This window comes from Lissotriton helveticus, chromosome 1_1, assembly GCF_964261635.1.
Source record: "Lissotriton helveticus chromosome 1_1, aLisHel1.1, whole genome shotgun sequence".
NCBI lineage: Eukaryota > Metazoa > Chordata > Amphibia > Caudata > Salamandridae > Lissotriton > Lissotriton helveticus.
Window position 1 is genome coordinate 156,542,470 of NC_136057.1, and position 19,741 is coordinate 156,562,210.

The 19,741-nt window shown below is 45.1% G+C and overlaps 1 protein-coding gene across 7 annotated transcripts in view; it reads left to right on the top strand.

The window, feature by feature from the left end:
• SZT2 (SZT2 subunit of KICSTOR complex) overlaps window positions 1-19,741 on the top strand; it is an 804,663-nt gene that overhangs the window by 421,227 nt on the left and 363,695 nt on the right. For all 7 annotated transcript variants that reach the window (XM_078659317.1, XM_078659363.1, XM_078659315.1 and 4 more), the window contains 4 exons: window positions 263-371; window positions 10,639-10,765; window positions 11,962-12,114; window positions 17,504-17,606. In XM_078659317.1, coding sequence (XP_078515443.1) covers window positions 263-371; window positions 10,639-10,765; window positions 11,962-12,114; window positions 17,504-17,606 — 492 coding nt within the window. The remainder of the gene's footprint in view (window positions 1-262; window positions 372-10,638; window positions 10,766-11,961; window positions 12,115-17,503; window positions 17,607-19,741) is intronic.

The following is a 19,741-nucleotide window of genomic DNA, read 5'->3' on the forward strand; positions in this document are numbered from 1 at the left end:
GAAAACATATACATTTTCAATATTAAACCATTTATTTTACATTCAAAACCATCTTATCTTAATTTTAAAATGCCATCCATTATTTTAATTTAAGACTTTTTATGTGGATTGTTTCATATGTTGGCTCTTGCAACAAGACAACTGGTTCCGCTGGCATTTGGCTTTCCATTTCTTCACTCACCTTTCTTCTTTGCTGGTACAGACCCTGCTGCATTTTCACTCTTGTGAGTAACGTCTACTTTCTTCTTGTGCACCTCAATAGAACTACAAGCTACTCCAAGATAAAGGATGAGGATGAAATAGACGAAAGCCTTCGTCTCCACCAAGTCATTGTCAGAAATATTGGAGAGATCTGCCGTGTTGTAAATCAGGTAATATGGAATATACTATTTATTTCATTGCTTGTGTTTTGCTCTTGTTTTTACATCTGGCCTCTGAGGCCGCTGTACTGATTCGCCAGGTAATTGCTCTTTTTTTGTGGAAAAATAATACAAATTATATGTACATATGTTTACTATTGGTCAGTGGTCTTCTTCCTTTGGTCTTTTGTATTGTCATTGTGAGGGATACCTCTTACTGTAGATTCCTCACCTTGTGAATATCTCCAGGCATCAATCTTGATACCTATATTTTTCTCAGTAATTTGCATGCCTGCTGGTAAGTGACATTGTGTGGCTCCGTTTGTACTCTGTCCCACCAGTGCAATGACGCCAGAGCCCCATATCGCCCCCACCCCTGCGTGCAGACATCAGCTCCTTCCATCCCCTCTTCCGACTCTGATCCGAGCTCGCTCCCTCATTTTTCTATCTTTGCCAGACTTATTTTGCAAATATTTTTTACAGTGTGTGAGGGACATGTCTCCCCCTGTAACTAGGTCTGTAAACTCCATAAGGTGTGCCATAAGCAGATGTCGGGTATGTCGCTGGTGTTTGGGTTCCTCACATGACTCAGTCATGTAACAACTGTACCAGGATGAACATGAAGGCCATGCTAGACCTCAAGGCCAAGCTCTACGTCACTTAACACGGTAAGAATGTGCACAGGTGCTGAAGAAAGAACAGATTGTCCTTTCGGACTTGGAAGTGAATCCACCTCGATAAAATTCTTTCCAACTTCAACCATAAACACAGCTCATGGAGCCCCGTTCTGACTCAGATCAGACATTGCCACTGTTGACACATTTTTCAGATTGAGAACCCCATGATGGTGATGATGATTCCCATCTTTGAGGAATAGAAACCATTTTTTGAACCTCCAAAATGCCAGTGGATTAGATATGTCCCCTGACACTGGCATTAACTCTTCACCTGGCCCTTCCACTGAGGAGTCAGCATCTTTTGCTCTGGTCCTCAGCTGGTCTATGGAAATCCTCTACCTCTAGCTGCCACCAGCAGAGGTGTAAACCACTGTTCTTGTAGAAGTACTGCAGCCTAGGACACTTCTTCAGAGCCACTCTTGTGTTCACTGGAGCCCTAACAGATACCGTAACTGGTACTTGGTCCAGACCTGGTTCTTTCCCACCTGTGAATAGGCAAATTTCTAGAAGGCACAGACCTGCTCTAGGGGATCCATCTTTCCTCCTCCAGTATCTTACTCCTGAGAGTCTTGTGCTACAAGCTTTCACAATTGGGTTTTACCCAAACTCTTTCCTGCATACTCCCCCATATAGGAAGTCCAAACACATGGAGGGCTTTGGGAATAGAATGTTCTCATCTGCCAACCTAGCCCTCAGATCAGTCAACTCCAGTTGCCCCTTAGGACGTTAATTGCACACAATATGGGACATGGGGTGCGAAATCTTGCCTGCAATCCCTGATCGGTTTTGCGCCAGTTTGACTCTGATCATACAAGTTGGATAAGACGCTGTGAAGTACGTCATCAGATCAGGACTGGACACTAACGATTGCTTAGGTTGGGCAGTCAGTACCCGTGTGATGCCTCGCCACCAGGGCTGGATGTGATCCTGGGGCTTCTCCAGTGACATCTAGGCATCCCTAATGGACATGCCATGTGATAGCACCCATCTCCTTGGAGATGAAAACAGATTCTGCCCTGGGGCTCTTCAAAGAAAGCAGAACCAAAGCACGCTCCATTGGTCTTTGAACACCCATGCACCAGTATCTCCAACAGCATCTTCCTTTTCGAGACTTCGGGAGAGGCATCCAGCAGAGGCAACGCCAAGGCCTGCTTCTGCAACAACAGACCTCCCAGTCCTTTTAAGGTTGAGGTCAGGGATTCGGCCAACAGTGTCCAGGTCATCATGGGCAATGCACTGTCCGGTCTCTTGCCGCCACTCCTACATTACTTTTTGCTTACCCTCAGTGGCCCATTGTCACCCTGTTAGAGGCAGGATACGTTACTGTGTGCACGAGTGGCACAGAATCACATCGGACAGATGGATGATTCAAATTGTCCAGGATGTATACACCCTACCTTTCCTTTCCACCTCTTCCCCATATGTCGCCTACCCCACAGAGACTTCTGGAGGACCACTTGTCCATTTCACATAGGGAGGTCTAGGCTCTTTTGGACAAGGGAGTATTGAGAGGGTGCCAGCAGCAAAAATAGTGACTGGATGCTACTCATGCGACAATGGACAATGATGGAGTTTGACCTACTGTAGACCTTTGCCCTTGGAACTTCTTGCTCAAAAGGGACAAGTTCAGGATGCTCACTCTGGCCCAAGTTCTGCCTACCCTGAATTCAGGCAACTGGGTGGAGGCATTGGATATGCAGATGCCTATTTCCACATCCCCGTCCTGCAGTCCTTCAAACATTACCTGCAGTATCATGTCGGCTAAGACCATTTTTGGTTTCCTTTGCTTGCACTCGGCCGCACCAGTACCCTCGCCTGTTCATGAAAGTGATGATGGTGATTGCTTCACATATTCAGAGGTTGGTAATATCAGTTTTAAATGCCTTGATGATTGGCTCTTGAAGGCAGCCTCGTTTCATCGAGGTGTGGACCACCTCCAGATGACACAAACCACCTTGTTTTTTGCGCCAAAGTCACACCTGACTCTGCAGAGGCTCCTCTTAATCGGAGCCATCCTGTATACAGTGCAGTTTTGAGCCTCTTCTCCACCTCACCAACCGGTACACCCACGTGTTTAATTTTTACTGGGAGCCGCAGGGAGAGTCCCAGGGCCCGGCGGCCCCAGCTGACCCATATTGTGTGTTCCACAGGGAGACAGCATGAGTGCCCTGGTGCCTACACGGGGCACCCACATTTACATTAACGTTGGAGTGGGAGCCTTAGTGCCCCTGCAGCCCCAGCCGGCTCCCCTTGTGAGAGCCAGCCCTTTTTATTTTTTTATTTTTGTTAAGTGCTCACCCAGGACACCCACAATGCAAGGGTCATTGGGAGCCACAGCATGCACTGCTTCAACCCTTACATATTATATCACTTATGATATGTTCAATGACTGCATTGATAACATCCCTAATGACATCTGAAATGACATCATTGATAACACTGTGCATGGCGAGGGCACAAGTTGTAAGTACTTTAGGGAATGAACTATAGTTACTTGAGATAACTATAACTGGTTAATTTCTGAGATTTTGTTTGTTTAAAATTGTAAAATGGTGTGTTTTAACTTTTATTTTCACCTTTAGGACAATCTGTTCTTTCTTCAGCACCTGTGCACATTCTTACCGTGTTAAGTGACGTAGAGCTTGGCCTTGAGGTCTAGCATGGCCTTCATGTTCATCCTGGTACAGTTGTTACATGACTGAGTCATGTGAGGAACCCAAACACCAGCGACATACCCGACATCTGCTTATGGCACACCTTATGGAGTTTACAGACCTAGTTACAGGGGGAGACATGTCCCTCACACACTGTAAAAAATATTTGCAAAATAAGTCTGGCAAAGATAGAAAAATGAGGGAGCGAGCTCGGATCAGTGTCGGAAGAGGGGATGGAAGGAGCTGATGTCTGCACGCAGGGGTGGGGGCGATATGGGGCTCTGGCGTCATTGCACTGGTGGGACAGAGTACAAACGGAGCCACACAATGTCACTTACCAGCAGGCATGCAAATTACTGAGAAAAATATAAGGTGAAAATAAAAGTTAAAACACTCCAATTACCCATTAATAATCAGCATAATCCAGGCAGGAGGCTTCAAATGCCTCTCCCTCCTTTGATATGAGACCCAGGTTTCCCCCAGACAGTGGAAATGCCACCCCCTGCCCTGGCCCATTTGTCTACAGGAAAGGTGGGAAAATAGTCAGGAGGCTTATTCACTATCAGGCCAGTTCCACCCCGAAGGTGGGCTACCTAATGTGAACAAGAAAACTAGAATTCTTGCCATCTTGGTTTTTGGTGGAATTAGGTTAATTGGGTCAGTGTTATGCCCACTTCCCACAGGAAGTTGTCTTATATGGGGTGTAGTCACCCTAAAGGTAAGAAGTCCAGTGGCTCCTTCTTGTCACTCCCTTCAACGACCCATAATTGAGTATTTAGGTGGCACCCCTGATGCCAGGCACTCTGATTCGACAGACCCAAAGAAGAGCCATGAAAACAAGAACTGAAGACCTGCTGGGGACATTTTGGCGCCAAACCCTGCCGGCCTGCACCAGTCTCGACATTCATGAAGAAACCGACTCGGAACTTCGGTAGACTGCCTTCCCTTCACAAATTGCCAGAAATCTCCGTGGAGAAGTGTGGCTCACTGGTTAGAGGAGGCAGACCTGGAAGCAGATGTCAGCCCGGGACCAGGGTTCAATTCCCGGCTCGGCGGGGTCTTGAGTCCTAAAATGTCCATGGACTCGACAATTCTCGCTCCGGTGCCTACTCGATTCACGGGTTCACACTCTGCGACTCTGGGCAATAGCTTGCTTAATCTCCACAACGGCCCCTCGCGGTGGGATGCCTGGCTTTCACCTTGCGGATACCCTGCCGGGGTTATCTCACAGGGGAATACCAGGACGGGTTCCCTAAGCAAGCGCTTAGAAACCGCTCGGTGATTTGCGCTATATAAATTCCTGTACATTTACATTTACATTTACATCTCCCTTGGAGGTGAGGAGCTATTCCCCTGCAGTCAGCAGGCACCAAAACAGCAGAGTCCGGTTTACTGTGCTGCTGCTCTCCGGTCTTACCAACTCAGCAGTCACCCAGGAAGAGGTCACCATGCTCTCTGGATGGTCAGATCCATCCACCCACCAAGGGAGGTGAAGCCAAGACCAATTGGAGCTGCACAGCACCAATACCCAGGGTACTGGACCCCTTGCAGGAACCAAAAACTGTTTGAGTCCAATCCAGACTTGAACGACATCGAGACCAAGCAGCTGACGAGTGACATAAGCCCCACTGAGACCCATCTTCAGAGTGGCCCAGCTATCATGATTTTTGCACCCGCAACCGGCGAGGCCAACAACAGCAAGCACCTGCAACACTCAAGCCCAGCTGACCTAACCCCTCTGCCCCTGGTTCTTGAGAACTGACTGTATTGCATTCCTCCCGGGACCCCTGTGAAACAAGCCCCCCATTAGGAGCTCCTGGAGTTGTCCCCAAGTCCTGCTCCCAGCCTGTTTTTAAGTGGCCCCTACCCCCTCATTTGGTGTAGCGTGCAAGGCTAGCAACCCGGCCAGCACCTCTGCACCTGGACGCCCCAGGGCAGGTAAACTCTAGCTGCTGGTGGTACTTTGGACTTACCCCTCTAGCCTCTTAAGTCCTCCAGGGGACTCCCGGAAACCTCTTGCAAGTACCTGTACACCGCATATTACTATTTCTCCTATAGGGAAGCACTCTGCGTGAAAGTCGATATTTTAAAAAGTCCTTGCTTAAAAAGTTCTTGGAATCTCAATCTATATAAAAATGAGTTCTTTTTTAAAATTGTTCTCAGATTTATCCTTTGATTGTGTGTCTTATTGTGTATCTTATTTAATGCCTCTGTGAGAAACTTATGCTTAACACTACCATATGATGAGCCTAGACTGCACGCCACACTGCCACAAAGGAGAGCATTTAGTGTTATCATTTTTGCCTCTGTAAACCAATAAGGGTTGCCTGGACACTCAGCACAGTGTACCTTGTTTTGGTACACTATATAGAGAGCCGGCTTCCTACAAATACCATACAATTCATGGGTGGCATAGTTCAAGTTGGCTATCAACCACAGATAATAGGCTAACTTGTACTGCACACAGTGCTCAATATGTATTCAACTGTTCAGGGAAAACCAAGTTCATTGAGATATTCAAGCCCTGTTATATAACTAATGCCCTACTACCAACAGTCTTTACTTCTATCAAATCCCTCACAGTCACTGAACCTACGGTGAAGTAGATATGAGTAGAAAAGTGGATACAGTAAATAAGGTTTACTTTATGGAGAGAGTTTACTCTGTAGCACACTGCTTGCAGACCTAGAACACTCGTGAGAAATGCACTGCAGAGTATTAAAAAGGATCTACTAAGTACAGTGTAAGCTGTATGCAAAACGTGTTCAAAGAGACTATTCACTTAAAATAACCAAGATCTATAGGTGCTATATGTCCTACTACGTGCAACCTTCATACTGTGGTGAAAACGTTACGGATACATCATCTTCTGAAGTTAAATAATCTCATGAACATGGGTAAGTACCTGGTGCACACAGTCCTCTATGTTAAGTTGAAAGTTTCCTGCTTAGACCATTCTGTCTAATAACTCAAGGTTGCTTACAATACTTAGTATGTAGTACGGAGAGTTTTGGCCCTGTTGGAAACTTTTTGCAGAGACAAAAACTTTGTGTGGAACATGCTGAACACAAGTCATCAACTGTCACCTGTGCACAGAGTTACTTTTCAATACAAAGAGTTCAGTACCTTTACACACCTAAGATGCATTAGGAGCACATGCATTTGTAAACACTTGCACCCATTAGTTGGACACAGGCTTTACAAAATTAGGTAGAAAAATAATATGTTTAAACACTGAAATTCACATCTTATTGTTAGTGCCTAAGTGCATCACTTGCTCAGTAGTCATGAATACCATAGCTTGCAAACCAAATGCAATGCTTATGCATAACAGTAAACGCAATAAGTATGGAGTTAGCCCAGAATGGTAAAAGCAGGGTGATATAAAGTAAAAGGGGAAGAGAGGAAAGAGACTGTTATGTATTTGATTAAAAGGAGAAAGAGTACTACTATAACATGATGCTGAAAGTTAATAAATATTGCTATAAATATAGAATTAAAAAAAGTATTTCAGACATAATATAGGCTGCAAATAGAGTGTGTTAAATATGTGACCTCATTAGAGGATAGTGCAGTACATTTGAAAAGATAATTTTTCACTTGGAACCACATTTCATTGTGTTTAATTGTTAACTAAAGAATTAAGGTTCTGTCTCTCTAGTCTGTTTTTATAATGTACAAGATTCCACCAAGCTCTGAAAGTTATTTTGTCACAGGACTTCGAGATTAAAGTAATAATTTGCAAAGTGACCAGTAATAAAATATCAATTTACCCAATTTTCAGCACTGGCACTATACATTATGATATCCACCTAGAAATAGATTACCGATGGAAAAGGGAACAGAAAAGATGCTGGTTTAAATATTCTTTGCCTGACGTTTTTCCCAAATTTGTTTACCTTAGGGTTCGTAAAAATGTTTGAATATAAATTGCTAGTATGAGAATTACGCAGCCATGAGTATACTGATTTCCTGTATTTATTTTACTAAGAGGAGCAAGAGTATAATAAAGACTTGCATAAGAACAAAGTTTGCATCATGCATGCGGATTGTGAAATAAAGTGGATTTTAGACCAAACTGTATCTGGAACGCATATCAGTCCGTCTCGATTCAATTCAGATTCCCATAGAGCCTTAACTTTTGATTTCAGTCCATCTAACCCTGATGAAATTCTAGATTTCTATATAACTGAGGCTTTAGTGGGAATTGTTTTTGAGAATAAAACAGTGAGCGTCCTTGGAGCATTACATTCCACAGAAACAAGTACTTCGAAGGCATGTTTTAGGGAATCCACAAGCTTCTATTTTCACAAGAAAAATTATTAGGAAGCTAGTATTTAAGTACTAGATCTTAAATAGAGATATTACAATTCAGTACACATTCCTTTAGACACCCATCTCTTCCAATTAGAACTCCAATGCTTTCTGCTTTCACTTATATTAAAGCCTCCTAAAGGTTTGGTTACCACCAACTGTGAAGTAAGCTGGTGGCAAGCACAAACCTCATATAATATTTTTCATCTCCTTCAGCCCCATTTGTATTGTATTTGGTGAATTTGGCTAGATAAATCATGAAAAAGGAATGACATAGTAGCCATTAAATTGGATAGAAAAAGTGTAGACCATGGAATAGACACATTCTGGGATTTTCATGATCAAGCATTCTATGTGCATATCAGTAGGGGGTGCGCTCAATGTTCACAATATATGAACAGTTTCATCATAAAGAGCGCAGCCGTGTGGAAACCATAACATTACCCCTGGATTCCTTGGGCAACTCTTTGCAATTTGTGCGTTATATACTTTTAATTTCATTTGGGAATATTTGATTATGACTAGAGAAGTTAACCAATTTAATTCTTGGTTGCTAAGCTCACGCCTTGGCTCTCATTCTATCAAGTGCTTTTGGGCTGTAAATTCTAGTTTGTTTGAGAGTTGCAGTTTCTTGGAATGTAGGTTAACTACTCTAAATTGCTATTTCCTGCGACCCTCCCTATTTTTTATTTCCTTAAAGATTTTCAGAAGGTATTTGGAGTATTGTGTAGCATGACTGTATAAAGCTCATTGAAGGTGTTGCTGGAATCCCGAGCCAGAATCTATTTTAATGAGTGCTAGTTCTCTGAAGAAGCAACACAACTGTTTTTCTCAGAGGCAGGTTAAGGAAGAGTGTCTGAGCTACATAACGCAGAAAGCGGGGTTTATGAATGGCAAGCCAACATAAATGTCATACTAGTGCTCCCTGGGCAGGAGGGACACTCCTGAACTCATGAGCATCTTACAAGAGTAGCTTGAATCTTGCTCATTGAAACCAGAAAAATGAGTTCATTGTGAAAATTCCTATGGAGGAACCAATGAGAACTGAAGTAGTTAAGTATGGAAATTTCCCATATCCGTGAGTTATCAAGGACTTACAACTAGTCCGGCTTACAGGGCAGGTCCTATCATTAACATAATGTTTTATATCTCCTGTTTGGCCAAGTTGAGTGATTGGAGTTCGAAACCCTTGTAGCATTAGTTTGGTCGGATCATGATATCTGTTTTGCTTTTAATGGTAATGCTAGACTGCCACCATCTTCTTCCAACTCTCCCACATAAAGAACTCTCGACCATAGAGAAGATTTTCTATTTTTCGTTTGACCTCAGTGCTAAGCAGTGTTTTTCAGATAGGATGACTCTGGCTCCAAGTGTTGGAGCTGGGTAATGGGTAGGACAGTTTAAACTTTCAAGGACAGTCCTCTTTTGATGTTACAAGCTGAATCATTCATTCATTTAATACATCTGTGCTGCATTTTGAACAGCCATTAAAGAATAAAATAATAATACAAATATAAATAAAACCAGCCATAAAAGAATATAGTAATAATATGAATATAAAAAAATATTCAATGGATCAATTAGGGCAGTAGCCGAATCCAAAGTGATCTAATTGAAGTTAAAGTGGAAAGGACAGTCCTACACAATCTTTAACAAACCTGGAGAAACAGTGAAGGTAGGACATTCATTCATTATACATATTGTTGCTTTGTAGTTTTGACATATTTTCAGGGCTGCCAAAATGAAATACTGTTCCATGCAGATTATCTCGGTGCCTGTCTGACTAAAGAAGCCATCAGCCCCAGAATCCTACTTATTATTACTGTGTCACTGACCACAGGCTCTGTCCCAGATGAGTTGAAAACTGATGATCATGAGCCCTTCACTTAAAAAAAAATAATGTTTAAACTCTTCTGACCCTGCAAACTTCAGACCTATCTCTTTATTAGCTTATGCTGTTAAATTGGTAGAGAGCACTGAGGCCAACCAACTAGAAGGTTACATTGAGAGTAACCTAGTATTGTACTCTTTCCAGCTATGTTTTATACCGGGCTTCAGCACTGAAGTTATAATGGTGATATTGGGGCGAAGATTTTATACGCCTTCGTCATGGCAACTATGGGATGTTGCTCTCTGTAGTAGATCAGGCCTGTGTTGGGCTTAAGGTGGAAGACTAGCTAGCCTCTTTCTTATGTAACAGAAATCTGTAGGCGCAGCTGCATACTTTCATCTCTGTCCAGAGACGGGTGCCTTAGTGTTTTGCTTTCTCCCCTCCTCCTCAGCCTGTGTTCAGCCTTTCCCTTCTCCGCTGCATGGGCAAGATTCATCCTTTATGTGCAGGCTTGATCCACCCAACATTTGATAAAGGTGGCAACAGTGTGCATGGGGTGTTGGAACCTGTTAGATGGTGGATACATAGAACCATCTCAAGCTGAATCCTTGTAAACTCCTGTCCTGCTAGCTCATAATGCGCCCAGTTTTAAAGACCACTTACGGTGGCTCCCTGTGATGGATGCACGCCCGCCTCTGCATGTAGTGAGAAACCATGCAGTTCTTACAGATGTGGAGCTCTTTGGTACTCTGGAGGGTGTGATCTCTGATGATTCTTCATGGTAAGTCTCTGTCTCTTCTCAGCGGCTGCTCCTTCAAGACCTGCATGACAGCCATGTATGTAATACCCTGCTGGTCGCAGAGAGTGAGGAGGACATCTGGAAGCCTGAAACCCTCTACAACTATCGACAGCGAGTGATGCAGAATGATGGTGAGCAGAGGTTCCCTCTCTTGACTTCTACCAATCCCCCACTTGTAGGCTTACCTGCCATCCAGCCCTCTCTCATCTTGTGCTTTCAGGTTATTTATCCTTCACGTATGCTCGGTCATCCTTCACATCTAGTTCTTTTATTCTCCACATACAAGTCACTTAAGCCCATTTTAATCCTCTTTCCTTCTTTCGTGTCTCCTTCACTTCCTTTTCTTTCATTTTCTGTCCCCACCTCTTTCGTCCTCCAGCTCTTTCCTCATATACCTCATCTACCCTTTACTTCCACATCCACACCTATTTCCACTTTCCTTTTCCACCTTTGCCTCTTTCATCCTGCGCCTCCAATATTTTCCCCCTTCACAGCTTTCATCCATCACCTTTGCTTCCTGCATCACTTTAAGCCTCCACCGCTGTCATTGTCTGTATCCAGGCCTAGACTCCACTTCCCACTTTTTCCCCCTCCCTGTCATCATCGTCCTGCAAGTGTGATGTTTTATCCTCCACCTCGCTCATCCTCCTCCTCACCTCACTCATCCTCCACCTCACTCATCCTCCTCCTCACCTCACTCATCCTCCACCTCACCTCACTCATCCTCCACCTCACCTCACTCATCCTCCACCTCACCTCACTCATCCTCCACCTCACCTCACTCATCCTCCACCTCACTTCACTGTTCCTCCACCTCACTTCACTGTTCCTCCACCTCACTTCACTGTTTGTTTCTAGCCCTTTTTGTCTCTACCTCTAGCTCGTCCTTCCTTATGCAGAGTCATTTTCTTCTCTCCTTTCGTTCACTTGTCAGTCTCCATGTACATTTCCTGCTTTTGGTTCATGATTCATATTCTGCACCCATCACTCATAGTGAAGTTCCCTACATCAGCCAGATTGAATTGAACGGCTATACGTTGATCCACCTTCACTGTCTATTGTCCTTCACACTCAATTAATTGCCCCTTTTTCCATACTGTAGTTGTAGCATGTACCCATACCTACTGTATTAGTTCAGTCCATGTTTTTGCTACCTTTTTCATCTGTTCTCCGACCTTATTTTGTAGCACCCCGTAGTGACGCTTCCATTGTCCCTCACATCTGCCCTGCTGTGCGATCGGCAGGATCAGTGCTGAGGAAGGATCAGCCAAGGTTTGAGAACTTTGCAGAGGTCTTCTGCTTTTACGTTATCTCATTTCTTTTCCAGATTACTCCGCTGATGAGAGCTACCAGCACCGCGACTACCTTGCCGCCACCATGCAGTTTATCCCAGGACACTTCGCCTGTGACCTGGTGTGGAGCACCATCATACACATCCATCCCCGGCTAAAGATGGGACCCAACATGGGGGTATCTCGAGGTGAGCGCCGCCACCCTGAAGTGTGAACAGCAGAGGCCAGGATTCTTACAGGATGGAGTCTGAGAGTGTATGTGGGTGACAGCATTTTACATTTGTATTTCCAAACCTACCCTCACAGAAGAGGCCTTTAAAGGTGTGCATACCAGGGAGCAGGAGTCTTGCTGGATAGGATATTTTTGTGTGTATGGCGGGGCATGATTCTTACAGGATATGATCTGAGAGGGTGTATATGGGTAATGGCATCTTTGAGAAGAGAACCCTTTTTGTATGTATACTCAAACCAAACCTCCTCACAGGAGAGCCCTTCGAGTGTGTATATCAGGCGGAAGGATTCTTACAGCATAGCTTATGGAAATGTGTATATCAGAGCATAATGCTCGCAGAATAGGTTCTGAAAGGGTATATGTGGGTGACAACATCCGTACCGAACTGGACCCTTTCTCACAGGAAACGTTCTGGGAGAGCGCATGTCAAAGGTCAGCATCCTCAAAGTAGAGGGTCTTGGAGTATAAATGCCGAAAGCCATCATCCTCACAGGAAGAGAGCCTGCAATTTTGTACTTCAAAGACTAGTCTTACAAAAATGTATCTTGGATGTGTGTATCTATAAAAGAAGGTCTTCATCTTTCTGTGTGAAGAGTTAGTGCGAGCACACACTAAGGGGCCAGTGTCCTTTTAAAGGAGGAGTCTGGCTTTGTGTGTAGCAGGGTGCCAACATTGTTTCAGGGCAAGCCATTGGTAGTGTTTACACCATAACCCTGCATCCTTAATGTGAGAGGTGTTGGAGCATTTGTATCTTTGGCAGCATCTTTGTAGAACAGGGACCTATCACTTCATGTACAAGAGGGGCTCTGTCCTGATAGGAAGAAGGCTTGGGAGTGCTTCAGCAAAAGCCTCGCATTCTGGCAGGAGAGGGTCACCAGTGTCTGCTTTGTACAGGGAAAAGTCTGAACATGTTTAAACAGCACAGATCCAATTTATTTTTACACCAGAGAGCTGGTCTGGGAGTGCATACCCCAGGGACCTTGTATCACTTATAGGAGTGTGTACACAATATGCCAGCATATTTAATGGAGATTGCCCAGCAGTGTGTATACTAGGAGCAGCCATACAGACGAGAAGCCTCTTAGAGTGTGACTACCCATCCAGGGGAGAGGCTGAGTGTGTGTATTGGGCTTCAGCTTTATTTTTATTTTTTTATTTTATTTTTTTTTGAAAACCTTTATTGACATCAAAAAAGGAGAGACAAGCCAAGGCCTACAACCAAGCCGGCCGGCCGCAATGTACAAAACAATCAGGAGTCACCAGGCAAATAACACAGAATCAATCAATACAAAGCAGAGGCCGTACAATCATAAAAGGGGGGGAGAAAAGATACAGGAACCAAAGGGCTAAAACACAGGAGTAAATAAGGCTTAATTTTATAATATGGGGAGAAGACGTATGACAGGTTCACTTTCAATACGGAGGCATCCGATATCCCGCAATCAACTTCAACATTAATAAGGGGGCATGGGGCCAGAAGAGCGGGGGGGACAATACAATGCATTCAAGGAATCAGGATATGTGAGACACAATCAGCCCCTGAGCCTTTTCTTCGTAACATGCCCACCACCCAAGACACTGCCAAGCCAGAACAGAGGGATTGGATAGACAATGCACCAAAACCAGCTCGTCATAGTAACTTCTAGGACACCGAAAGGAAAAAAAGGGGGGGGGGGACGAGGTAGGGAAGGGGAAGGGGAAGGGAAAGGAAAATGGAGGGAAGACAAAATAAGACAATAAAAAGGGAAATAAGGAAATAAGAAAAACGAAAGGAAGAAGACACGCCGACCCAGGCCCCCCGTGGCGGGAAGACAGGAGACAAAAGGAGTAGCGACCCAAGTGGGGGTATGGCAATCGGGGAGAAAGACAGCCGAAACATATCAGGAGGATTAACGACGCCACACCCCCCACCCGAAACACACCAGAGGAGGTCAGGACAGACGCGGCCTCACGAAAAAGAGATAGAAAAGGGCCATAGAACCAGAGGACAAACAAAAAATAGTACCCAACCCACCCGTCCCACCCTGCACCCCTGTAGAAGGCTATGGCCTACCCTTCAAACAGCGTGCCTGTCGCCCTAAACCAGAACCCGAAATATAGCTAGAAGTAAGAAAGAAGAACGAGACAAAAAAACAACAAAAGCGAAGAAAAGAAGACAGGAGGGAGGAGAAGAATAACTATAATCCGAACGGGCGGCCGCAGCCCTCCGCCCAACCAGACAAGCACAGTCAGAGACAGACCAGGACGACACCCCATCACGCGCCATAAAACATTAGGAGAAGGGGACCGCCCACCTTTCTACGATTAAGAACAATGATGCTACTAAATCGTATACCGGGAATCAAACAGAAGTCGCACAATTCACCCCCAACCCTTTCGAACGACAAACCCCACCCACCACATGGCAATGTAAAACCACATACTAAATACGAAATCAGCATATAGTCGAGTGGAATGGTGACTAACATAGCTACATGGGGGGAAGATAGATCCACAAGGGAGCAATAGTCCGAACCGAAAGTGTAGATGCATCAACAATCGCAGCACGAGCAGTGAAAAACAGGAGTTCAGTTGCGCCACTGGATCGGGCGAGGTGGCCCCAAGTATAGACACAGGCAAAGTCGTCGAAGCAAGCACAGGAGGCAGTCCAACAATAGTTTCAGGCAACAATGTCAAACAGGGTCGCAGTACAGCATCCAAGTCCCCGGGATTCGAACCATGAAAAGCAGGGCGCCCCAAAGTCACCGGCACTCTACACGATCTTCGTTCAGTGGCGGAGACACTCAAGTCAATCGAGGGGGGCGAGGCAATGAAGTCATCGAAACAAGAGGGCGACAAGAAGCGATGGCCGCCCAAAATGGCGGCAGATCGTGGCGGACCCAACGAGACGCCCAGGGCCAGGGAAGCGTGCAGGGATCTCTCAGGGCTTCCAGGATATCTCTGACCGTCGGCTCACAACCACCAGATCCGCTCCCCACACAATCAGGCAACACGGGCCCGCCGCCACAGGGTGATTCTCGTTCCAGAGGGTCGGCCGCCATTTCGTGAATCAGCCCAATCGCCGCCCACCAAGACCCCCGGAAATAACAGTTCGCAAATGTAGGACTCTACAAGCTCTGGGGGTCCCAGCAAGGGCAGCCTCGATGCCAAAAGGATATCCGCCCAAAACGGGTCTCCGCCAGCACCAGCACCGGTGCCCCAAACAAGCGGAGTCCGGGCCCCGAGGACCAGGGCCGCCGGACTAAGCAGCGGCGGGGGGAGACCCCTTCACAGAATCAGGTCCCGGGGCCTCTCACCCACGTCGGCCGCGCGGCCACCAGGGCAGGCCCGAGTCAGGATCGCCGGGATCTTCGCACATCGGCTCCCAACACTGGTTCTCGCTCTCGGCCGGGGCCGAGAGCCGTCGGATCCCGCTGGCCAGGTCCCGGTCCAAGTCTCGCAGAGGCCCCGATCCGTCGGAGGCCACAACTCCGGAGCCACTGCACACCGAGACCCCGGGGTCGGATGGTAAGCACAAACAAGCCGTTATGTTTCAATGCCCCAAAAATGTGTCGTCTTCGGACAGGATAGAAGACAGGATAGGCAATCAGGACGGAGGGCTGCGGGAGCCGAGCTAAAGAGCGACCATCACGGCCGCGAGCTAGGCTCCTCCCCCCTGGGCTTCAGCTTTATTAATGGATATTGTCGTTAGTGTGTAGTAGGGCATATTATCTAAATATTGAAGTGTGTACAAAACCGAAGTAATACAATTGTGTATACCAGGGATAATGCATTTGTACTACAGGAGGGTCTTGCGGTGTGTAGACCATGGGGCGCATTTACCCCTGTGTTGCAGAGCATGGATATAATCCCTCACAGTTCAGGTTGGTTTTATTAAGTAAACAATCTATACTGCTGTGTCAGACACAACTCAGTGATCCATAGGGTAGCAACAAAAGCTAGCAAAACTTCTACTAAGAGTGTTTAACTCAAAGGTATAACTTTGTACTCCTCATTAGATATATAACAACCCAGAATCTCATAATCCAGAAATAGCAAATTGCACCATACCTTCGTTTTTGTAAAGTATTCAGTCTCTGGGAAATAGTCATCAGAGAAAGCGCCTCGTAGTCTTTATATTTTCTATTTACTTCAGAATACAAGGCAGAGAATGTCCACCGTCTCAGAAGATACTGAGCAGGATTTCCAGAGACTGAACAAGGTTTCGCCTAATGTAATTGGTTAAATTAATAATGTATGCTTCCTCTGCTTTGCATTCCTCAGCCATCAGAAAAGTCTAGCACAAAGTGATTGGGAATCCTTCCTCCATCTTGGTGCTCGCAAGTACTGTAAGGAATATAATCCAGTATGGGGGAATAATTGGTCTGCCTAAGTTGTTAAAACTATTCCCAGCAAAATATGTTGCTGGTTGTATCTTCTAAATATTCTCAACCCCAATATGTTAGTTTTTCTCTGACAATACTCCTCCCACGTTATACTCCTGTCTCTAGTTTGATGGTTCCATCTAAGATTATATCGTGATTAATGTGAAGGCCGTTCATTTTGGTGCTGGACACCCCACACCATAGTCCTGCATTGTGCAACGTAGCAATTTTTGGGGAACAGCTGCAATTTGTAAAGGAGTTCTATAGTCCTATGTACACACATTTACTAATCTTTGTTTTAAAAGGATGTTCTAGTCAGTCAGACAGTTCTGAATACATACATCAGTACTTAATCTATGATGTAAGTTGGAGTTTGTGTCCTGGTACATTGTGGGCTTCAGGCTGACGTGCAAGAACATTGCATGGGTTATTAGGAGTCCTGGTGAGTAACATTTTTCAGTTGAGACATTCCCCATGCATGAAAGAAATGGCCTTGAGCACCAATTTGGCTCAAAAGTTAGCAGGCTTATGGTACATTTCCACAGGGAAGTGTCACTCCTAATGGTATTGTCATAAGTCATTGGAATGATGTCTAAAGCTGAAACAGATGTCATTGAGAAAAACACATTGGAATATTCCAGACACATCACTAGATAGAAAGGAAGTGCACATCATGTGAAAGAACAAGCTGCACACCAACGTTTTGCATGTTCCTTTAAGCAAAGTACACATGTTTTTGCAAACATTTATGCAACAGACTGTGCCCAAATGATTGTGACTTTCTAGCCAATGAGATGTTGGAGAAATCTGAACTCCCTCTGGTACATTCCACTTCTGACTGTGCAGTCCCCAACCTTAAAGAGATGTATTGTTCAGTGCGTTGTACATAATCCCTTCTCTTTACTACTCTGGTAACTACTTTTCTCCCTTAAGTGTTGTTCTGCCTATTGTCTGATCTTACCATTCTTCCTTCTCATACAGCAATCCAGGCTCTGCGCTCCGTGCTCAATGCTTTCTCTGTGGTGAACCGCAAGAACATGTTTGTCTACCAGGAAAGGTCAACCAAAGCGGTCTTCTACCTTAGGTAATGTTTGGCCCTTCTAAAGTACATCAGTGTATGGGCCCCTAAAATACAGATGTCCTGTTTATCCCTTAAAGTGCTGTCCATCCATGGGTATTCTGCCCCTCTCTGCCCCCCCAATACTAACTTACTCTGTCTGCCCCATCCCAACTCCCCCTCCATGTATATCTGTATGTATGCATGTGGTATTTTTACAGCACAACGCTACCTGAAAGGCAGCACAGCCCTTCGCTGGGTCAAAAGCGTTCAGTCAATGAGGATTGTGTGTCAAAAAATCGAGGTAAAAAAACATTGGGGTCCAAAATATCAAAACCTTGATATTGAGGGTTAAAATATTGTGCAGGTAAGTATGGATTTACTATTCTTATCTCGTTTCTACATACCTTGAAGAAATATATCGTCAAGGTACAAATGTGTGAAGTTAAGACTAGTAAAGCCATACTTACCTACATATACTTACTGTCACAATAGTTTGGTCCTTGATACTTAGGCCTTCATATTTTGGCCCCACAATGTTCTTTAGCCGATATTCTGGAAGAGGTAGCTGGGTTCTGAGAGCTGAAGTGGACTCTTACTGCCTCATGATTTAGTATTATCAAAAGAGATGTTTATTCGACTCTGTCCTAAATTGCAGCAGATGATTCTGTGTTGTTGTTCCAGATACTAGGAGCATAGTTGAATACTGGTGGTCCTATTCTCTATTTCTTTTTTGTGTGCATTTTTTCAGTTTTGTCCTCTCCATTCTGGTAGTGCTGGAAGCCACCAGAGATGCCAAGTAGGCAGGGGTGTGGGCTATGATCGCTTTGTAGAGGATGCTTCTGGTTTTAAGATTGTGCAAGGGGAGCCAGTGGCTTTCCATCCAGATAGGGCTGATGAGGTCATATTTCTTCACTTCCTTCATTAGGCATGCTGCAACATGTATGATGCTCGTAAAGTGGTAGGAGACAGTGTAATGTGTGGAATGCCATATAGCAAGGCTTTGCCACCCTCCAAATGCGAGAGTATGTGCCCTTGAACAACATTTCTGAGGTTGCTTTCTGAAAGGATCAGTTTCACTTTCTTTAAATGAGAGAGCTTGTACCAGGCTTCCTCGATTTTCTTTGTGGTGTGCTCCTTTAGGGTAAGGTTGCTACAACCAAGTGACTTGGCTTTGGGGGAAGTTTGGGTTTGAGTCCACCCAGATCATGTCTTTCAGCCAAGTTTGGCCGAAATAAAGGGTTGCTGTTTGGTGAGGTTATCAGGATCCCTGATCCCACCCCACATCCCACTGGGGTTCACTTCCTGCCTCGTCCACCAGCCCCTCCCAATCTATTGTCTTTCAAACTTTTCCATATGTAGGTTGTCCTGTCTTCAGTATTTATTTTGTGTAGTTTCACAGGTGTTTTATCAGTGCTTTCCAAAGTTTTGAAAATCAGTGCATATGGCTCTTTATTCAGCTGCCTAGCCCATAAAATACCCACAAACTGTTTTCCAGTGTTTACAAAACATGTTTTTGCAGTGATTGTTATAAACCACAAATTTATTTAAAGGAGGCATAATGCAGAGAATGTAGTGTCTTCCCAATGGCAGTGTGTCCAATGGACTTACATTCGCCTGTTTTAAACTTGCAGAGGCTGTGTACTGCACTCCCACACTCATCTCATTACCCTCTGTCACATCTCGTTACCCACTCTCTCATCTCATTATCTCTCACGCTAACTCTGTCAGGACTCTGCCAGGCTTACAGGACTATTAACTCCTTGCACGCTGATGACGAGCTGGGCTCGTCATGAGGTAGCCTCCTGCTACGCTGATGACGAGCCCAGCTCGTCACGTAACATGCGGTTTCGCAAAACTCAGCGTACGAGCGGAATTCCGCCCGCACGCATGCGGTTAATGAATTTTAAAAGTAAGAGTGCTATGTTCAAATGTTTTAATAAACAAATTCCTTGACACAGTTGAGGATCATTCGCCTACTCCCGATTGAATACTATGACATAGTAGGGGTTATCTACCCTTCCAACAGAATAGTACCATGTGAAACCTTTACATTATTGCAGGCGCGGCTGGTCCATTGGGGCTGAGGAGCCACGCCCCTCCACCTTTTGGCCCTCAGGAACAGTTTTGTCAGGCTGAACAAAGGTCAGCCTGACAGACAC